Source organism: Protopterus annectens, chromosome 2.part1, assembly GCF_019279795.1.
Source record: "Protopterus annectens isolate FY-2018-M chromosome 2.part1, PAN1.0, whole genome shotgun sequence".
In the NCBI taxonomy this organism is placed as follows: Eukaryota; Metazoa; Chordata; order Ceratodontiformes; family Protopteridae; genus Protopterus; species Protopterus annectens.
The window spans coordinates 83968552-83984157 of record NC_056729.1 but is presented as its reverse complement, the minus strand read 5'-3'; the positions used below and the strand labels follow the sequence as shown (position 1 = coordinate 83984157).

General features: G+C 41.2%; 1 protein-coding gene across 1 annotated transcript in view; it reads right to left on the bottom strand.

Moving 5' to 3' along the window:
• LRBA (LPS responsive beige-like anchor protein) overlaps positions 1 to 15606 on the bottom strand; it is a 4045850-nt gene that overhangs the window by 2762944 nt on the left and 1267300 nt on the right. Inside the window, exon 25 of the mRNA XM_044063433.1 lies at positions 2229 to 2409. Coding sequence (XP_043919368.1) covers positions 2229 to 2409 — 181 coding nt within the window. The remainder of the gene's footprint in view (positions 1 to 2228; positions 2410 to 15606) is intronic.

The following is a 15606-nucleotide window of genomic DNA, read 5'->3' as shown; positions in this document are numbered from 1 at the left end:
ATCAATCCATAAGATATAACTTTACATCTATGTGCCAAGTTTAAGTGAAAAACACAAAAAAAAAGAAAAAAATCTTACATGGTGAGTATACCAACTGACAGAACATGTAGACTTCTTACACGGGGGATCATGATACATATACACAACTATATACACAGTTTTACAGCACATCAATCCATAAGATATAACTTTACATCTATGTGCCAAGTTTAAGTGAAAAACACAAAAAAAAAGAAAAAATCTTACATGGTGAGTATACCAACTGACAGAACATGTAGACTTCTTACACGGGGGATCAAGATTTAAAAATGGCACCAGGCAGGTAAACCCCTATTAGTACCCTATGCCCAGATGTTTTCTGCTTACTGGGGAGGGGGAGCTAATGGGAACTAGGACTATAATGAAACTGGTTTGTTTTCCATCAATGTACGTGCATCTCTGTTACTGTCTAAAATGGGATTTAATAAAGATATTCAAAGAAAAAAAACTAGCAGTCCGGCAACTCTTGACACTGAACCTGGGCAGTCAAAAACACAGGAGCTCTTAAATCTGCTCTGTTAGATACTCACACGTCATGACTGACACCCCCCCCCCCCCAAATGAGATGCAACACAGAAAAGACTGATAGAAACAACAAATCCTATGTTCTGAAGAGGCTAAGCAAATGTAAGACAAACAATTTGGATACTTAACCTTTTCTATAGTACAGAAAAATGAAAATGTTTCACAAATATGTAAAACTTGTTCAGTGGCTGAAATAATACCAATTAAGGGCTTAAAGGAAGACGCTCTCTGGAAGGAAGCACTGCTCTCTGTTTCTCACATGCATGTCTACACACACGCATGAATAAAGCTACGCAATGTCCATCCATGGTCACCAAATTCAAAACGCCATCAGCACCACCGGACTTGCAATAGAAACCCTGAAGGAGCTGCTCATCTAGCCTGGTTCTTTAAGGATGAAGTCAGTTAAGTACTTAAAGAAAATTAACATTGAAGATGGTGGTATCTGTTTACAAAAGCACTTCACTATGGTACTGAAATCCACACAAAAGCAGTCTGCATAAAACTCTAACCACTGTTACTTCCATGGCAAGACAACATCTGACCAAATGATCCATAAAATAGGGCATGTCCCACAGGGGCAACAGTGCAGAATGGTTTACTCCCTAGTCCCTCTGTTTTTTTTTTTTTTAACAAAATAACCACAGTTAACCAAAATGAACTACCAAAGGCAGAAACCGTCTGATGACAACAGCATCCTCTCCTTTGTACATATTTCCAACCAAAAGAAAGATGAACACTAGTAACTCCTGCCTAAACATACCTGCACTCAGAAATGAAAAATGGTGGAGACTGGCACAGATAAGGTACACTTTTACAGCAGCTATTATGTCACTATGAATTTTTTTTAAATGCTCAGCTAGAATGAAAATGCTGAGACTTTTCATTCCACTATCCAAAAAAACTAACTAATGGCACAGGTCAAGCAAAGCTACATCACTATATAGATTCCAATGTAAAGAAAAAAAAACTGAAGCGTCCCTAGTATCACACACATTCTATGTGATAGAACACAGGACATGTGGTGTGCTACTGGTTAGTCCCCTGTGAGAACTACAGATAACGCCTTCCAACAGGATCAAAGCAGATGCTGGGTAGTTACAAAACTTAAAGACTTTCTTCAAGATACAATATCTTCAGAGATCATCTCCAATGTCAGATGGCAACAAATCCCTAGTGTCTGTAGTTCACATCATAGGACAGTAGTCAAAGATTAAGCAGTCTGCAGTGCATGCTAAGAGTTCATATCATGTTTGAGTTTCCATTTACTGCTGCAACAGATCTGCCTGTATTTACTCTTTGAAAAAAAAAAAAGGCCAAGTAAAATGCATTCTATTAGTCCTGTGCTACTATTCACTACTGAACAATGGACAAAGCAAACAATGATAATATACTAACAGTGTTATGCTACAGAAACTTGTACGTTTTTCATCTCAAGTACACAATAAATTTATGTCGAGTTTAGATGTATATCTGTCTAACAGGACTACTCTCTCTCTTTCTCTCTCTAATAAAATGTGGCAAGTCTTTCACAGAGTAAAAGTTGATAAAAATTGCACTTGAGAGTGACAAGCTTCTGAATGATTGCCCAGTCTCGAGGGGGGGAGGGGCTCATGTTTTTAACACTTCTGCACTTCACAGACAGTGAAGCAGCAATAACTTACCCAAACGAAGGCACTGTCGCAAGATTCCTCCAGAGGCCATGTTTTTCTCAGCTTCTATCTCAGTGAAGCCAAGAGAGCTTGCAAAAATCAGCACATCAACCAGACTTATCAACCTCTGGAGAAAAGTTACTGAAGCCTCTATTGTGAGTCCCTGTGTTGGTTCGATGTTCTCCAGTTCATGCTACAAGAAAAGGAAAATTGTTAAAGTACAGAAAAAGAAATGAAACTTCACATCTTTAACATTTATATAGTCAATCAAATGTTCATGTGTGTGCACACGAGTGTGTGTATATATACATACATATATACACACACATGTGCCTGCCATTTAGAACTCCTATTCCACAGCATGGTGCCATAAGAACGACTTACAGACAACACAACACAGCGCATCAACAATATCTAAACAAAAAAAAGACAATGTATTTAAAGCTGGACTACTTTGGATACATTTCCAGACTTGCCAGCAGTATCACTGCTGCTTGTTATCTACCCCTTTGAGGATAGGGAATGATAGCACTAAAATGGTATTTATTTAAACAAAATATCAGCTGGGGAAAACTGTGAAATCAGGTAGCAGCTGATAAGGGGGAGACAGGAATACATTACAGAGCATCTATGTCAACAGCCTAGCTGAGTAGATTAGAAAGTAAACATTAAAGAAGCTCAAGGATTTTTTTCCCCTAACTTACAATGTCAGGAATACAAATGCATGCTGTCCCCTGCAAAAGGAGGACCGAAATAAATAAAATGATCCATCATCTTGATGTGGCCATTAGAACTATCTATATAAACAAAAACTTGGTGATCTGCCCATGTAAATGCATAACCCAAATTAGAACCAGCAGACCACAAACTGCACTGTAGCTGGTGACAAACCAGACAGTGACCTGGCTCATATCAAAGGTAAAAATTATTCACTATCATATGTTAAAGATGACATCCTTATATTCCTATTGAATTTCTCCTTATCAGTCATCATTTGCGTTTCACAATGAGCAGTAGTTGCCACTTTCAGAAGTACTCTGTAAACAGTGATAATACACACTGTAATGGCCACATTGAGCCAAGCAGAAATAATGGTACAGTGAAGGCTCAAACTGCACAATGAGCTATAACAGATCAAATGCAAATGCCGACGCCCCATAAAGGTCGGCACTACAAGCACGACTGGGTTAAATGCAAAATGCAACTATAAACCACCACACTATAAATACTTCTTACACTAACCATGTTACACATCTTAACAAGAACATCAAGGACCAGTTATTTCCCTCTGTTAAACAGGTAGTCTATCTGAGCCAGAGGTCCCTTTTCAGTGAAGCTTTTGTCCCTGGGACAGATGAGAAATAAGTTCTACATAAACAAAGAGTTCAATACAGTAAATAAGAGACAAATGTACAAATGAACAAAATAATATTAAATTAAGAAGTTAATATACATAATACAATGTATGTATTTTATATGCATATAGTTAACAGTGGATATCTGAAATTGTGTATTTTCAGTTTCTTGCAGGAACATTTAGTTGTAGGCTGGAAAGATTGAACATTAGGTATGAATAGCTGGGTTAGCATTTGAAGAAGGTATAATAGCTATGATAAGGTTAATACAGACAGATGGACAGGGTTAAGCTGCATACTGACAGAGCATGTTTTAGTTGTGACAGTGTATAGACTTTTGTGAGGAAGCAACTGTTGAGAATTTTAGTTAACATTCACTATGCATATAGGAGGAAGGAAAGTAACATTTGTTACAAATGCAAATGTTAGCAAGCTGTATGAAAATCACTAGGTTCAGTACAGTTCAGCTGAATACTAACCAGTAATGTAACACTCAAGTTAATCATTATATGCACTTATAAATCACAAAGGGCTGCATATGTTAGGTTCCCAAATACAAATTCCAGCTGATATTAATTTCCTATCAAATAAAGACTGTTAAATGTATGCAATGTTATCAATTTATAATGTAATCAAGCCAGAGATGAGATGTCTAGAAGTGAAACCACAAACCAAAACAATAAAAGCATACAGATTACTGCATGCTGCTGTATAATTTACAGCAAGTGTACACTTTTGGCACTACAGATACTGTTCTTTCCTGAATAATGTCTGTTTTATGAGAAGTGCTTCACATTGGTCCTCAACTATACATAGAAAACAAGCCTATCGGAACATACTGCTATATTTCAGCTTTTAAGAGCTCAAGTTCTCATCTTGTTACAAGAAAGTACAGCTGTGTAAAATGTTACCACAACAGCAGATGCCCCTAGTTTCACTGCTGCAGGATTCTTTACTAAAGGGATCCCTGCCAAGAGCAGCCCAATGTCCAGCTAGTATACCAAAGCCTAATGCTGTTATAGGGATTTTGTATGCCAAAATATGCTCCCTGCTCACCATAAAGGTGACTTACAGATGTTCAAACCTCAGAAATGAACAGCCCCAGGAGTTACAACAGTCCAAGGAAAAAGAGGAGCATGTGCATCCAGAAAGGAAAAAAGGGGAGCAAGGAGGGAGTGAATACTGCAACAGTGAAGACAAGGACATTTACTGTCATGTTAAGAATTTGCACAACTGTACTATGTTCTTTTATATGACTGACGCACTATTCTTTATTAAAGTCAGAACAACAAAGTTCAAAAGGAAAGCTGGGAGGAGGAAGACCCAGAAGAACCCTCCAGAAATCCATGCAGGATAGCTCTGTCAAAGCCAGCCCTTGCCCTGGAGACAACATCCAATTTGTAATGCTAAGTGAATGTATGGATAGAGGACCAAAAAGCAGCCTCAAGGATGAAGTGGTATCCAATCATTTGAAAAAAGCAACAGAAGAAGCCACAGTCCTGGCAGAATAAGCCTTAACAGAAGGAAAGGCTTTTCCCCTTAAAACAGTAACAGAAGAAATGGCCTTAGAGATCTAGGAAGAAATGGTTTGCTTAGAAACAGTCAAACCTAAAGACCTAGGATGAAAAGAAACAAAACACTGCTCAGATTTACGAATGGCTTTAGTCCTATCCAAGTAATACCAGAGTTGTCTATGTAAATCCAAGATGTGAAGAATCTTCTCACTAACAGACAGAGGAGAGGGGAAAATAGGTAAATGAATAGACTGATAAGAGACAACACTAACCCACATTGGGCATAAAAGGATTCATAACAGGAGACTTCCTGTCCACATGAAACACTATAAAAAGAGGAAAAGCCATAAGGGCACAAAGCTCAGGCACCCTTCTAGCAGAAAAATGGACCAAAAGAAGAACAGTCTTCATGTACAATGGTGTGAGGAAGCTGAAGCTGCAGGCTCAAAAGGAGCCTGATTCATTTTTTCAAGAACAAAGTTAAGGTCCCCCAGGAAGGAGGAATAGGCTTCCTGGGAGGCCCAACATGAAAGACACTTTTAAGGAATTGTTTGACCACAAAACTAGAAGCCAAAGGAGGAGTCAAAGGCAGACAAGCCTATCCATTTGGATAAACAAGATTTCCTGGCCTCCTGCAAAACCCAAAGCATATCCTCAGGAAAAAAAGGTCAAAACTCTATTATCCACTGTGCCAGTTGAAGAATGGACAGGTGGGGATGAATGAGAGACACCTTGTCTTGTGTATGTCCACCCGGTCAGGTAATTTGTGACGATTGCTCTTGGCTAAGTGCAGAAGAGGGAACCAATGCAGTCTGGGTCAAAAGGGAGTCTTTCTTGTATCTTGAACAAGACTCTCGGGTATGAGCGGAAGTGGCAGAGGGCATAAAAAAACATCATCTTCCAGGAAAAAAGACAAGGTGCCTACCTTCCAAGCCAGCGGATATGGAACTCTGGTGCAAAAGAGACAAATTTGTCTGTTCAGAGGGGAGGCAAAAAGATCTACTTGAGGAGTACCCCACTTGGTGAACAATGTCCAAGAAACACATCCACTCAGCAGTCTGTGTTACGGACCTGTTCAGAAGGAATATAAACAGCCTGAAGAGTCACCTGAAACTGAACAGCCAAATCCCAAACCTGAACAGCTAGTCTGCACAAGAGGTAAGACCGTATCACCCTTGCTTGTTGATGTACCACATTACTGTGGTATTGTTTGAAAATATTTTTAGGGGCTCTGGAAGGAATAGAGAATGGAAGTCCTGAAGGGCCAGAAGAAGAGCTCTCATCTCTTACGTTAATATGGTCCTCCTTTTGGCAGAGAGACCAGAGGGCCTGAACCCTGACAGGCATACCTCACAAATGTCCAGATTTTTGCAGAATGTCCAGACTTCATAAAATTTGTGGTTTTCTAGTAAATCACTGGAATGATCTGATGACTGAAGTCACTAAATAATTCAGCCTTCAAATCCATCAGAAAAATGTATGTTAAAACAAATCCTGTTAGTCTAGCAAATTTCTAAGTTTAAAAGAGCAATATTTAAAATATGTCCCTATTTCCCCCCCCCCCCCCATTTTGATGGACTTTGTCCAGATTTTTTGCACTAAGAAGTTGGGAGGTATGCTGAGAGGTCCAAAGGAAGTGCCCCACCCTACATCTGATGCATCTGAAGACAGTTCCTGAGTGGAGACTGCAGACTGAAAAGGAAGCCCTGAGTTGAATGACAGTTGATGAATCCACCACTGAAGCTTTTGCTTGAGGCATGGAAGAAGTGCAACTGGAAAGTCCAAAGGATGAGAACATTGAAGCCAGACTGACTTTTGGAACCACTGTAGCTTTCTCATATGAAGCCTGGCAAGAGGAAGCACAGGTATGGTGGAAGCCATGAATCCTAGAGCCCTCAAACTCACTGACCATAAGAGAGAGCAGAGGGAGAAAGGAGTGAAAGAAAACAATCGTAGTCAAAGCCTTGGCCAGCATAGGAATGGTCTGAAGCCTGCACCCGAGAAAAACATGATCCTGAGATGGAGTCAGGAAAGATTTTTAGAAATTCACTGTAAACCATAGCTTTGCAGCAGAAAAACAGCATAATGAAAATGCTGAAGCAAAATCCCTAGAGAGGAAACCTGAATGAGCAAGTCATCCAAATAAGGAAAAGTCTGCATTCTCCACATCCTGCAAAAGCAATCACAGGAGCAAGGCGTTTGGTGAACTCAGGAGTCAGTAGAGAGGCCAAAGGGCAAAGCAGACAACTGAAAATGCAAGGAGTAAACAAAGAAACACAAAAATTTCCTGAAAAGGAAATTCTGAGGTATAAGAGGAGGAAACAAGGTTTAAAGGGATAAATTTCAAAAGGAAGGAACCTTCAAAAAAGTGTTGAATTGGGAAAGATCCAGAATGGGTTTCCAGGTGCCTTCTTTCCTGGGAACCAGAAACATTCTGGAATAAAACTTCTCCTTTTGAGGGGCAGAAACTGCATGGATGGTTTCTTGAGAAAAAAAGGGCAGCTGTTTCTGAGGAGGTTGAGGAATGCCCAAAAAGGGGGGTGGGGTTTCCAAACTGTGCAATATCCCTGATGAATCATGGACAGAACCCAAGAATCCTGAGTGATCCTTGACCAATTGCGAAGGGACAAAGAGATACAGGAACTTAGCTTAGAAGGGAGGGGAAAAATTGTCAGACAGAACCTAGCTTGTCTGGAGCTGAAGGAGTCTGAGTAGACTTAGAGGAGAAGTCCTCCTAGCACCCTTTCTACCTCTGGAAGGAGGACGAGACTGTCTACGAACAAAGACAGATTTGGCAGTATAACTTCTCTGAAATGTGGGACTAGGGGAAACAAAATGTTTTAATTCCTGCATAGCCTTACTTTTTTTCCAAAAAATACTTTAAAAGCTCAGCAGCTGCAGAACCAAAGAGATTTTTGTTGTCAAGAGGAGCATCCATCAGCTAAGCCTTAATAGCATCAGGCAGAGGCTGAAGGCAAAACCAGGAAAACCTCCTTAACACAGGACCAAAGGCAGCAGCTCTAAAAGAGCCATCAAATGCATAATAACTACAACGGAATGGAGAGCTACTTGAGAAGAGGACCCCAGTCTTCCCCTCAGAATCAGAAAGATCTGAAACAACTGGAAAAGCATGAAAGAAAAGGGCCACCACAAACCTGGTGATACAGGTCTGGTAATTCACAGCCCTAAATGCCACAGCAGCAGCAGTGAACACTTTCTTACCCAATCTTTCCAATGTTCTGCTATCCTTGTCAGATGGAAGCAGCTTAGTAGAAGGTAAACGTTTACAGGGCTTATCAGAAGAAACAGTAATAAAAAAAAAGTTATGTACTCACCGTAACGTTCCATCTGCACTGTCCATTTTAATTCTTCCTCAACCATGGGTTCAGATCCGAACCTTGGATTGATCTGGGCCTTTTTCTATAGCCCTAGGTTCCGAATCTTGAGCTCCTCCCCCCTAGCCATAATGCCTCATTCCCCCAAATTACCTAAGATCAAGTTTGCTGCTAACATAGGATAGTATGTCTATTTCTATACACAGATCCAAAACAGATAGGAAAATTTCAGGGACTCAAACAGGAACTGAATTCCTACAGACATAACAGTCAGGTCTTTCACAATTATGGACAGAGGGAAGGGGGGCGGAAAAATGAAAATGGACAACACAGATGGAATGTTATGTTGAGTGCATAACTTCTTTATCTGATGTTGCCATTTTCATTCATTCCTCAATCTGTGTGGCAGAGTCCCTAGCCACAATCACCTTGGGTGGCCCTATAGAAGGATATTCTTGGAGCACTGCGGAACCAAAAGCAGCTCTATTTCTAGAAATAATATCCAGTTTGTAATGTGCAACAAAAGTATGGGAGTGTGGCGGTCCCACTGTGGGCCAGCAATCAGGGAGCCTGCATCCTCACCACTGACGATGGAAAGGGATGTTCACTAGGAACAAAAATTGATGCACCTAATACTTCCAGATGCAGCTCTCTGCATCACACACAATTTCCCTTAAGAGCTCACAGGGAACACACAAAGTCCAAGGTCTGGATTTCTCTCTGTCTTCCTCCAGGTCCCCAATAAGACTCTCCACTGGTACAGCTACAGGGTTGAGACCTCAGCAAAGTGTCCAACCCAAGTTCTCCAGCACCCTCCCTGTAAAACCAGTGCTTTGTGCCCCTGCTTCAAATAGTTGACATACACACACACACACACACAGAGTTTTGATTTTCACAGACACAAACCTGGGAAAGATTGGCACAGATTTACTAGCTATGCTCCCTTCAACCCAGACTATAAGGTAGTTACACTGCCAACAGACACCCCACAATCAGCTACTCTAAGGCTCTTGCAAGGGTACCCAATTATACTGAGTGAAAGTAATATAATACAAATTGTAATGCTGACAAAACAGCCAAGCTTTCAGGAGTGGCCACAGTGTAAAAGGTACAAGTACTCTCAAAAATTAAAATATTCTCTAAACAACCAGTCACAATGAAAAGTTTAAATATAATTAATAATAAATAATAAAAAACATGAAAATAGTAAATACTTACTTACAATAAACACCAGAGTTTCAATCACAGGAAATATTAACAACACTGGTGGACAGGTTCACAGAGTTACAGAAAAACAATACTTAACTAATTTTACTATATTGCCTTGACTGATCTAAAACATTATTATTCCCTGGTTATTAACTAGAGCAAGGCAAAATGAAGTAGGTGAGAGATCTTTCTTTGTCAGGTTACAACATCAGAGTGCTCTGAGACTTCAGTCTCGCCTAGTATTAAAATATCATTTTTAGTGATGGATTACACAAGGACATCTGACTTCTGGTTCCCATGCAACCCCCCCCCCCCATTGCTAGAAACTACCATGATTTAGCACTTGTGTGTCAATAATGCATACACACACAGAGCCTTACTAAGATCTGCTGCAGCTTCTGGAAGTCAGAAAACAATTTCAAACTTCCACCCCTTCCACAGTAGCAATTGGCTCACCCAAAAGACAATTCAGAAAGCTTTCTAGTTCAGACTTTTTGTCTGTCTACACGAAGAACTGTAAGATAGAATCTTTAGGCCTAAATTCAGTAATTTAATTTCTTACTATTTTTCAAAGTCAGGTGGATTGAGATTAACAACTTCTCTTCCAGTATCCTCTATTACAACATGTATATTTAAACAGTTGCAATAATGAATGTACGTTTCTTCCTCTGTCAAGCAGGGCACACTGTTGGTACATTTTAACAAAAGGAGCTTTACAATTGCATTTTTCAATCCAAGCATCTGTAGAAATCAGTTTGATATACAAATGACATATAATTCTTCATAAAATTCCAGCTAGCTGTGCTGGCATATGTTACACATCCACTGCCCTATTTCTCCTGACATAGCTGGCAATACCTCACATTGTCACAGGGAGTTCAACCAAGTAGCAGCCAAGCAAATGTCCTTAGTTGAAACTCTGGACCAGAAAGCTTGAGATGTAGACACAGATCTAGTAGAGTGAGCCTTGATATGCTGCGGTAGTGGAATACCTTTGGAAGAATATACATGAGATATGCAATCTGTAATCCATTCAGCCAAAGTGACTTTAAACACTGGACTTCCCATTCTAACATTTGCGAAGGAAACAAACAGCTGGTCAGTTTTTTTGGAAAGGTTTTGTTCTATCTAGGTAAAACTGCAGTTGCCTATGAACATCTAGAAGATGAAGAGTATATTCACCATTATTCTGAAAATTGGGGAAGAAAACTAGTAGGTTGATGACCTGACAGATCTTGTTTTTCTGAGGCAACTTTGGGCAAAAAGGAAGGATCGTTACACGCAAGGTCACACAGTCTTTATGAAAAATGAAATATGGGGGCTTGGATGACAGCGCTTGCAATTCAGATAACCTTCTAGCTGAAGTGATGGCGACCAATAAACAGTCTTCCATGTAAGATATTTTAAGTCTACCTTGACCCAAGGTTCAAAGGGAGGTTGCACAAGAGCTTGTAACATCATGGTTAAGTCCCAAAGAGGAGTAGGGTTCTTAGTAGGAGGTCAAAGTAAAAAGGTACCCTTGAGGAAGGTCTTACACAGTTTAGATGATGTCAGAGAAGATGAACTGTCCCCAGTGTGATAATTCAAGATGGCTGCCATCTGCACCTTAATAGTAGAAAAGCATGCCCCGTCTTGGAAAATAGAAGCAAGAAAATCAAGAACAGCCGGGACAGGAGCTGTAAAAGGGTCTGCCATTTACTTTTATAGATTTTTTTAATCAAAGCTTTATGCGAGGATATTAAGATCTTCTGATACAGTGAAGCAAATGTAGTGTTTCTTAGCCATCAGAATTGGAGAAATCATGCGGTTAATTTTAGTCCTGAAAGATCTGGGTGAAACTGCCCTAAAGAGTGGAACAGGAGATCTGGATACAGTTCCAGTGTTCACTGAGGGCATATTAAGGGAAACCACAGGAAGGGTTACCAGACCTGTTAAGGCCAAAATGGGGCAATGAGGGCCATCTTGCTTTTCAACCTCTGTGTTTTCTGAAGACAATTTGGTATGAGAGGTAAAGGAAGGTAAGCATAAAGAAGACAGGAGGACCAAATACAGACTAGAGCATCTCTCAGATCTCTCAGTGACTACCCCTAAGGAGGGATCAGGACAAAGAACCTGCTGCATTTGTTGTTGAAGGGTGATGCAAAAAGGTCACAGCAGGGCTGACTCCATTTTTAGAAGATTATGTTTGCCACTGATTGGTTTAGAGGCCACTCGCGAGGCATCAGGAAAACTTTGCTGAGCCTGTCCGCCAGAATGTTGGACTTACCTGGAATGTGTGTTGCAACTAGTAAACGTTTGGAAGAAATTGCTCACTGCCAAACCTTCTTCACACAGGGAGCAAGATATGGCTCCTCCTTGTTTGTTGATGTACCATACCACAGACATGTTGCCCGTTTGTATTACAACAGTCTCTAGAAGGAGAAAGCTCTGAAGTGCTTGCAATGCTATAAACACCACTCTCATCTCTAGAACACCGATATGCAAACTGGCCTCCTGTATTGACCACTTCCCTTGGACCATGTAACCCAGGTGAAGCCCCCCCCCAAGCTGGGAGATGTCTGTGGTCAATGCAGCACTAGGGGGGAGGAAAGACAAAAGGCCATCCTTGTTCAACTTTTGCCAACTAGAGCCACCACAGAAGCAAGTCCTTGCACACTTAGGACAATTTGATTGAATGAATGATGGGGCAGAAGTGTAAAGGCCATTGAACTGCCTGTGTCCATTGAAGGATTTTCATTTGTAAGTATGCTGTTGAAGACAAGGTTATTGTGGCAGCCATTGAACCTAATGCCCTGAATACCAGACTTGCCGGGGATATTGGAATGTTCAGAAATTGTATGATGTGCAATCAAAGTGGATAACCTGTCCAGAGGCAGGCTGGTAAGACAGTTGGCTGTATCTGTGCGCCTATGAAGTCCATCAACTGTACAGGACGTAGTTGTGATTTCTGCATGTTCACTGTGATGCCCAAGGTAGGGGCTTTTTGTAGTAGACATTCCCTAGCTTGTAGTAGTAGAATCCAGACTAGACTGCTTCCAGAGAGGTACAGTCGGGCAACCTCTCAGGAGCACTGAAAGGATCAGGGAAGGAATCCGGGGATCATTGATTTTGCGGACCCCTTCTACCATGTGGGCAGCATCTACCATTACAGTTGTTTTCCCTTCTGCCTCTAGGTGAAAAAAATCTCCCTGCGATTCCTGAAAAGGACCGTGAAACATTTTGAACCACATTATTTTATCCCATGCTGGTGCCTGGAGAAAGACCTTTGCAGGGTAGAAAAATGGATTCCAATGGCAGACAAGGTCTTGCCTTATTTCTCACTATGTGGTGTGTCTCTAACAGTGGGGCCAAACAATGATGATCCAACAATGGAAGCATTGATGGACGACTTGAAAAGTTCAGCAACGTCACAAAGCTGTATCCAGGCATGGTGCTTTACAGCAATACCAGAACTGGCAACTCTTGAGGTACCTTCTGTGGCATGCGAAATTAGCCTCATGGACGCATTAGAGATAGACTGTAGGGTGGTCAGTCTGGATGAAAAGGTTTTCTGTTCCTCTGCAGACATGGACCTTGGGGCAGAGTTACAGAGTTCCTTAATTAATCCCTCTGTAGTCTGGTGAAGTGTGCCAGGTACTTCAGCAATCACAATGAGAAGGTCGTTGATGCTTAAACCCACTTCCCAAATCTGTCCAAAGCCAGAGATTCCCAGTGAGGGGGATGGACAGTGGAGCTTTCCTCTGCTAGCTCCTCCTTGGTGACTGACACAACAACCATGGCATCTACAAGGATACAGTTTGTTCAATGCTATAAGTGGGAGCGGTGAGGATCTTGTTGTGCTGTTTAGGGACTTGTTCCACAGTATCCAGTTTCTTCCATGCTCTGTGGGAGATGAGGTTTATAAGGTTGTCTGTGGGGGGCACCCAAGATGTAGTTAGTCAGACCTGAAGGCTTACAAAAACACCGATTCTGGGTAGACCATTCACCTTTCTGAGAAGGATTTCAAGAATGTCTTCAAAAGAGAGATCTTCAGGTTGAGATCTTGGGGACCCTTCCCTCTCATCAAAATCTGTGTCCTCAGTGGCAGATTCCTTGCTGGAGCCATGAGCAGTTTGGTAAAATTGTTTGGTAAAACAGAACCTTTAATATGTAAAATCCACGTAAATAGCACCAAAACCAAATGCCAAAAAACACTTTTACCTCCAAGCTTGTTCAGGTGAATAATGAATGTAGCATATGTCTTAAATAGGCAAAACGTAGTTACATAAAAAAAAAAAAAAAAAAAAAAAAAAAAATCAGATGATGATTAGGTAACAGGACGTGAGAGTCAGGGCTCTTCTAGGTAGAGAGAGAATCCTCTTTGCCATCTCAAAGGCAAAAAGAAATGCAGAAGTTGAAAGATGTATCTCTGGAGCCGAAACTCCTGAGGCCCACCAATCTCATACTCTGAGGGTGGAGTTGGCACAGAGCTGCTGAACGACAAAGCTCCGAGGGGAAGCGACAGCAAAAAAAAGCTTGGCTGAAGTCAACCCCTTGGATCAGAAATCAAGATTTCAGCTTAGAGAGCTGTTCTGCTCCAACACGGTCTGACCTGAATGGGTCAGGGAGATGGTCAGAGTCAAAGTAATAAGTACTGTCATATCAGACATCTTGACCCTCAGGGCCTTTAGATCCAAGGGCTCCGAAGCAAGTGTTCAGATCAGAGAAAGAGCAACTGAAATAAAGGCAAAAGGATGGCTCATGGATCCAGAGGGCGATAGAGCTGGCAAAACCCCCATCTATATTTGTATCCTGAGAAATTTCCTTATTCTGTCAACCTCAGCTTCCAAAAGACTGTAGGAAGACCTGATGGATGAGGAGATGGAGGAAGGCCTGGAAGATCTTTTCTGTGATTGCTGGAGCCCAGCAGATCCGTGGAGGTCTGAATAGTAACAATGGGAAAGTGAGTCGGAGGCAGTGTAGGATCTGAAGGCTTCGGATTCAAGGCTTCTGAACCTTTTCTTGCAGTTCAGACATATGTAAATGTGAAGCCTTATCCGGAGAATGCTTTGTGTTCTTGGGGGTTTAAGCCCCTGAGGAAGAAGTGCCAATAGAAGAAGCTGAAGAAAGCAGGAGGCTTGTAAGTATTAATCAATTCCACCTGTCACTTATGGCATGCTGGTTAAAGCCTGCGCAAATAGAGCAAGGAGACTTCAAATGTTTAGGGCACTCCATTTGGGAATCAGATTGAGGAATCTTGTGCCCACAGAAAATGACTTTTTTTAAAACCAATTAGTTTCTCAGACATTTTAAGGTCTCTAACAAGAGAGTGAGAAAGTGAGAAAAGTGAGAGTAGCCAGGCCCAACAAAGAAGAAACTAGAAGAGATTTAACTAGAAATAAAGTACTTTTCTTTTTAACACATCTGTGGCAGGGTACGGATGGTTAGAAAGAAGAGAAATGAGAAAACGATGAAATAGGAAGCTAGAAATGCACACACAAAAAAAACCACTCCCTAACCCACTAGAACCTCAAGAAAGTCACAATCCCGGTCTGTCTTTTAGAGCTGCAGATGAGACCTAGGGTAATCCTGGGGAATGAGGCATTATGGGTAAGACAAGAGCTCAATAATCAGATCCAAGGGGTATAGAAAGCAGGCAACTTAGATAAGAGGTTTGGATCTGAATCCACAGGTTGAGGAATAAATGAAAATGACAAGATCAGATCAAAAGGGTCAGCAGTGGGACACTTGTAAAGAGGTTTACAATCATCAGGCACCTTATAAAACTCATCAGGTTTTTTAAGAGTAGGGGCTGGGAATCAGGAGTCTGAGAAGTTGCAGAAAAAGTGTTTAACAAAGCAGCTAAAACTAGTAGAACAGCAGAGAGCTTAGGGGACTACCATTTGAAGAAGGTCATAATAGCTCTTCTGAAGATCAGAAACCTGGGTACAGTCCCATTTGATAAACTCTGTCATATGGGAAACAGTATCCCCAAAGG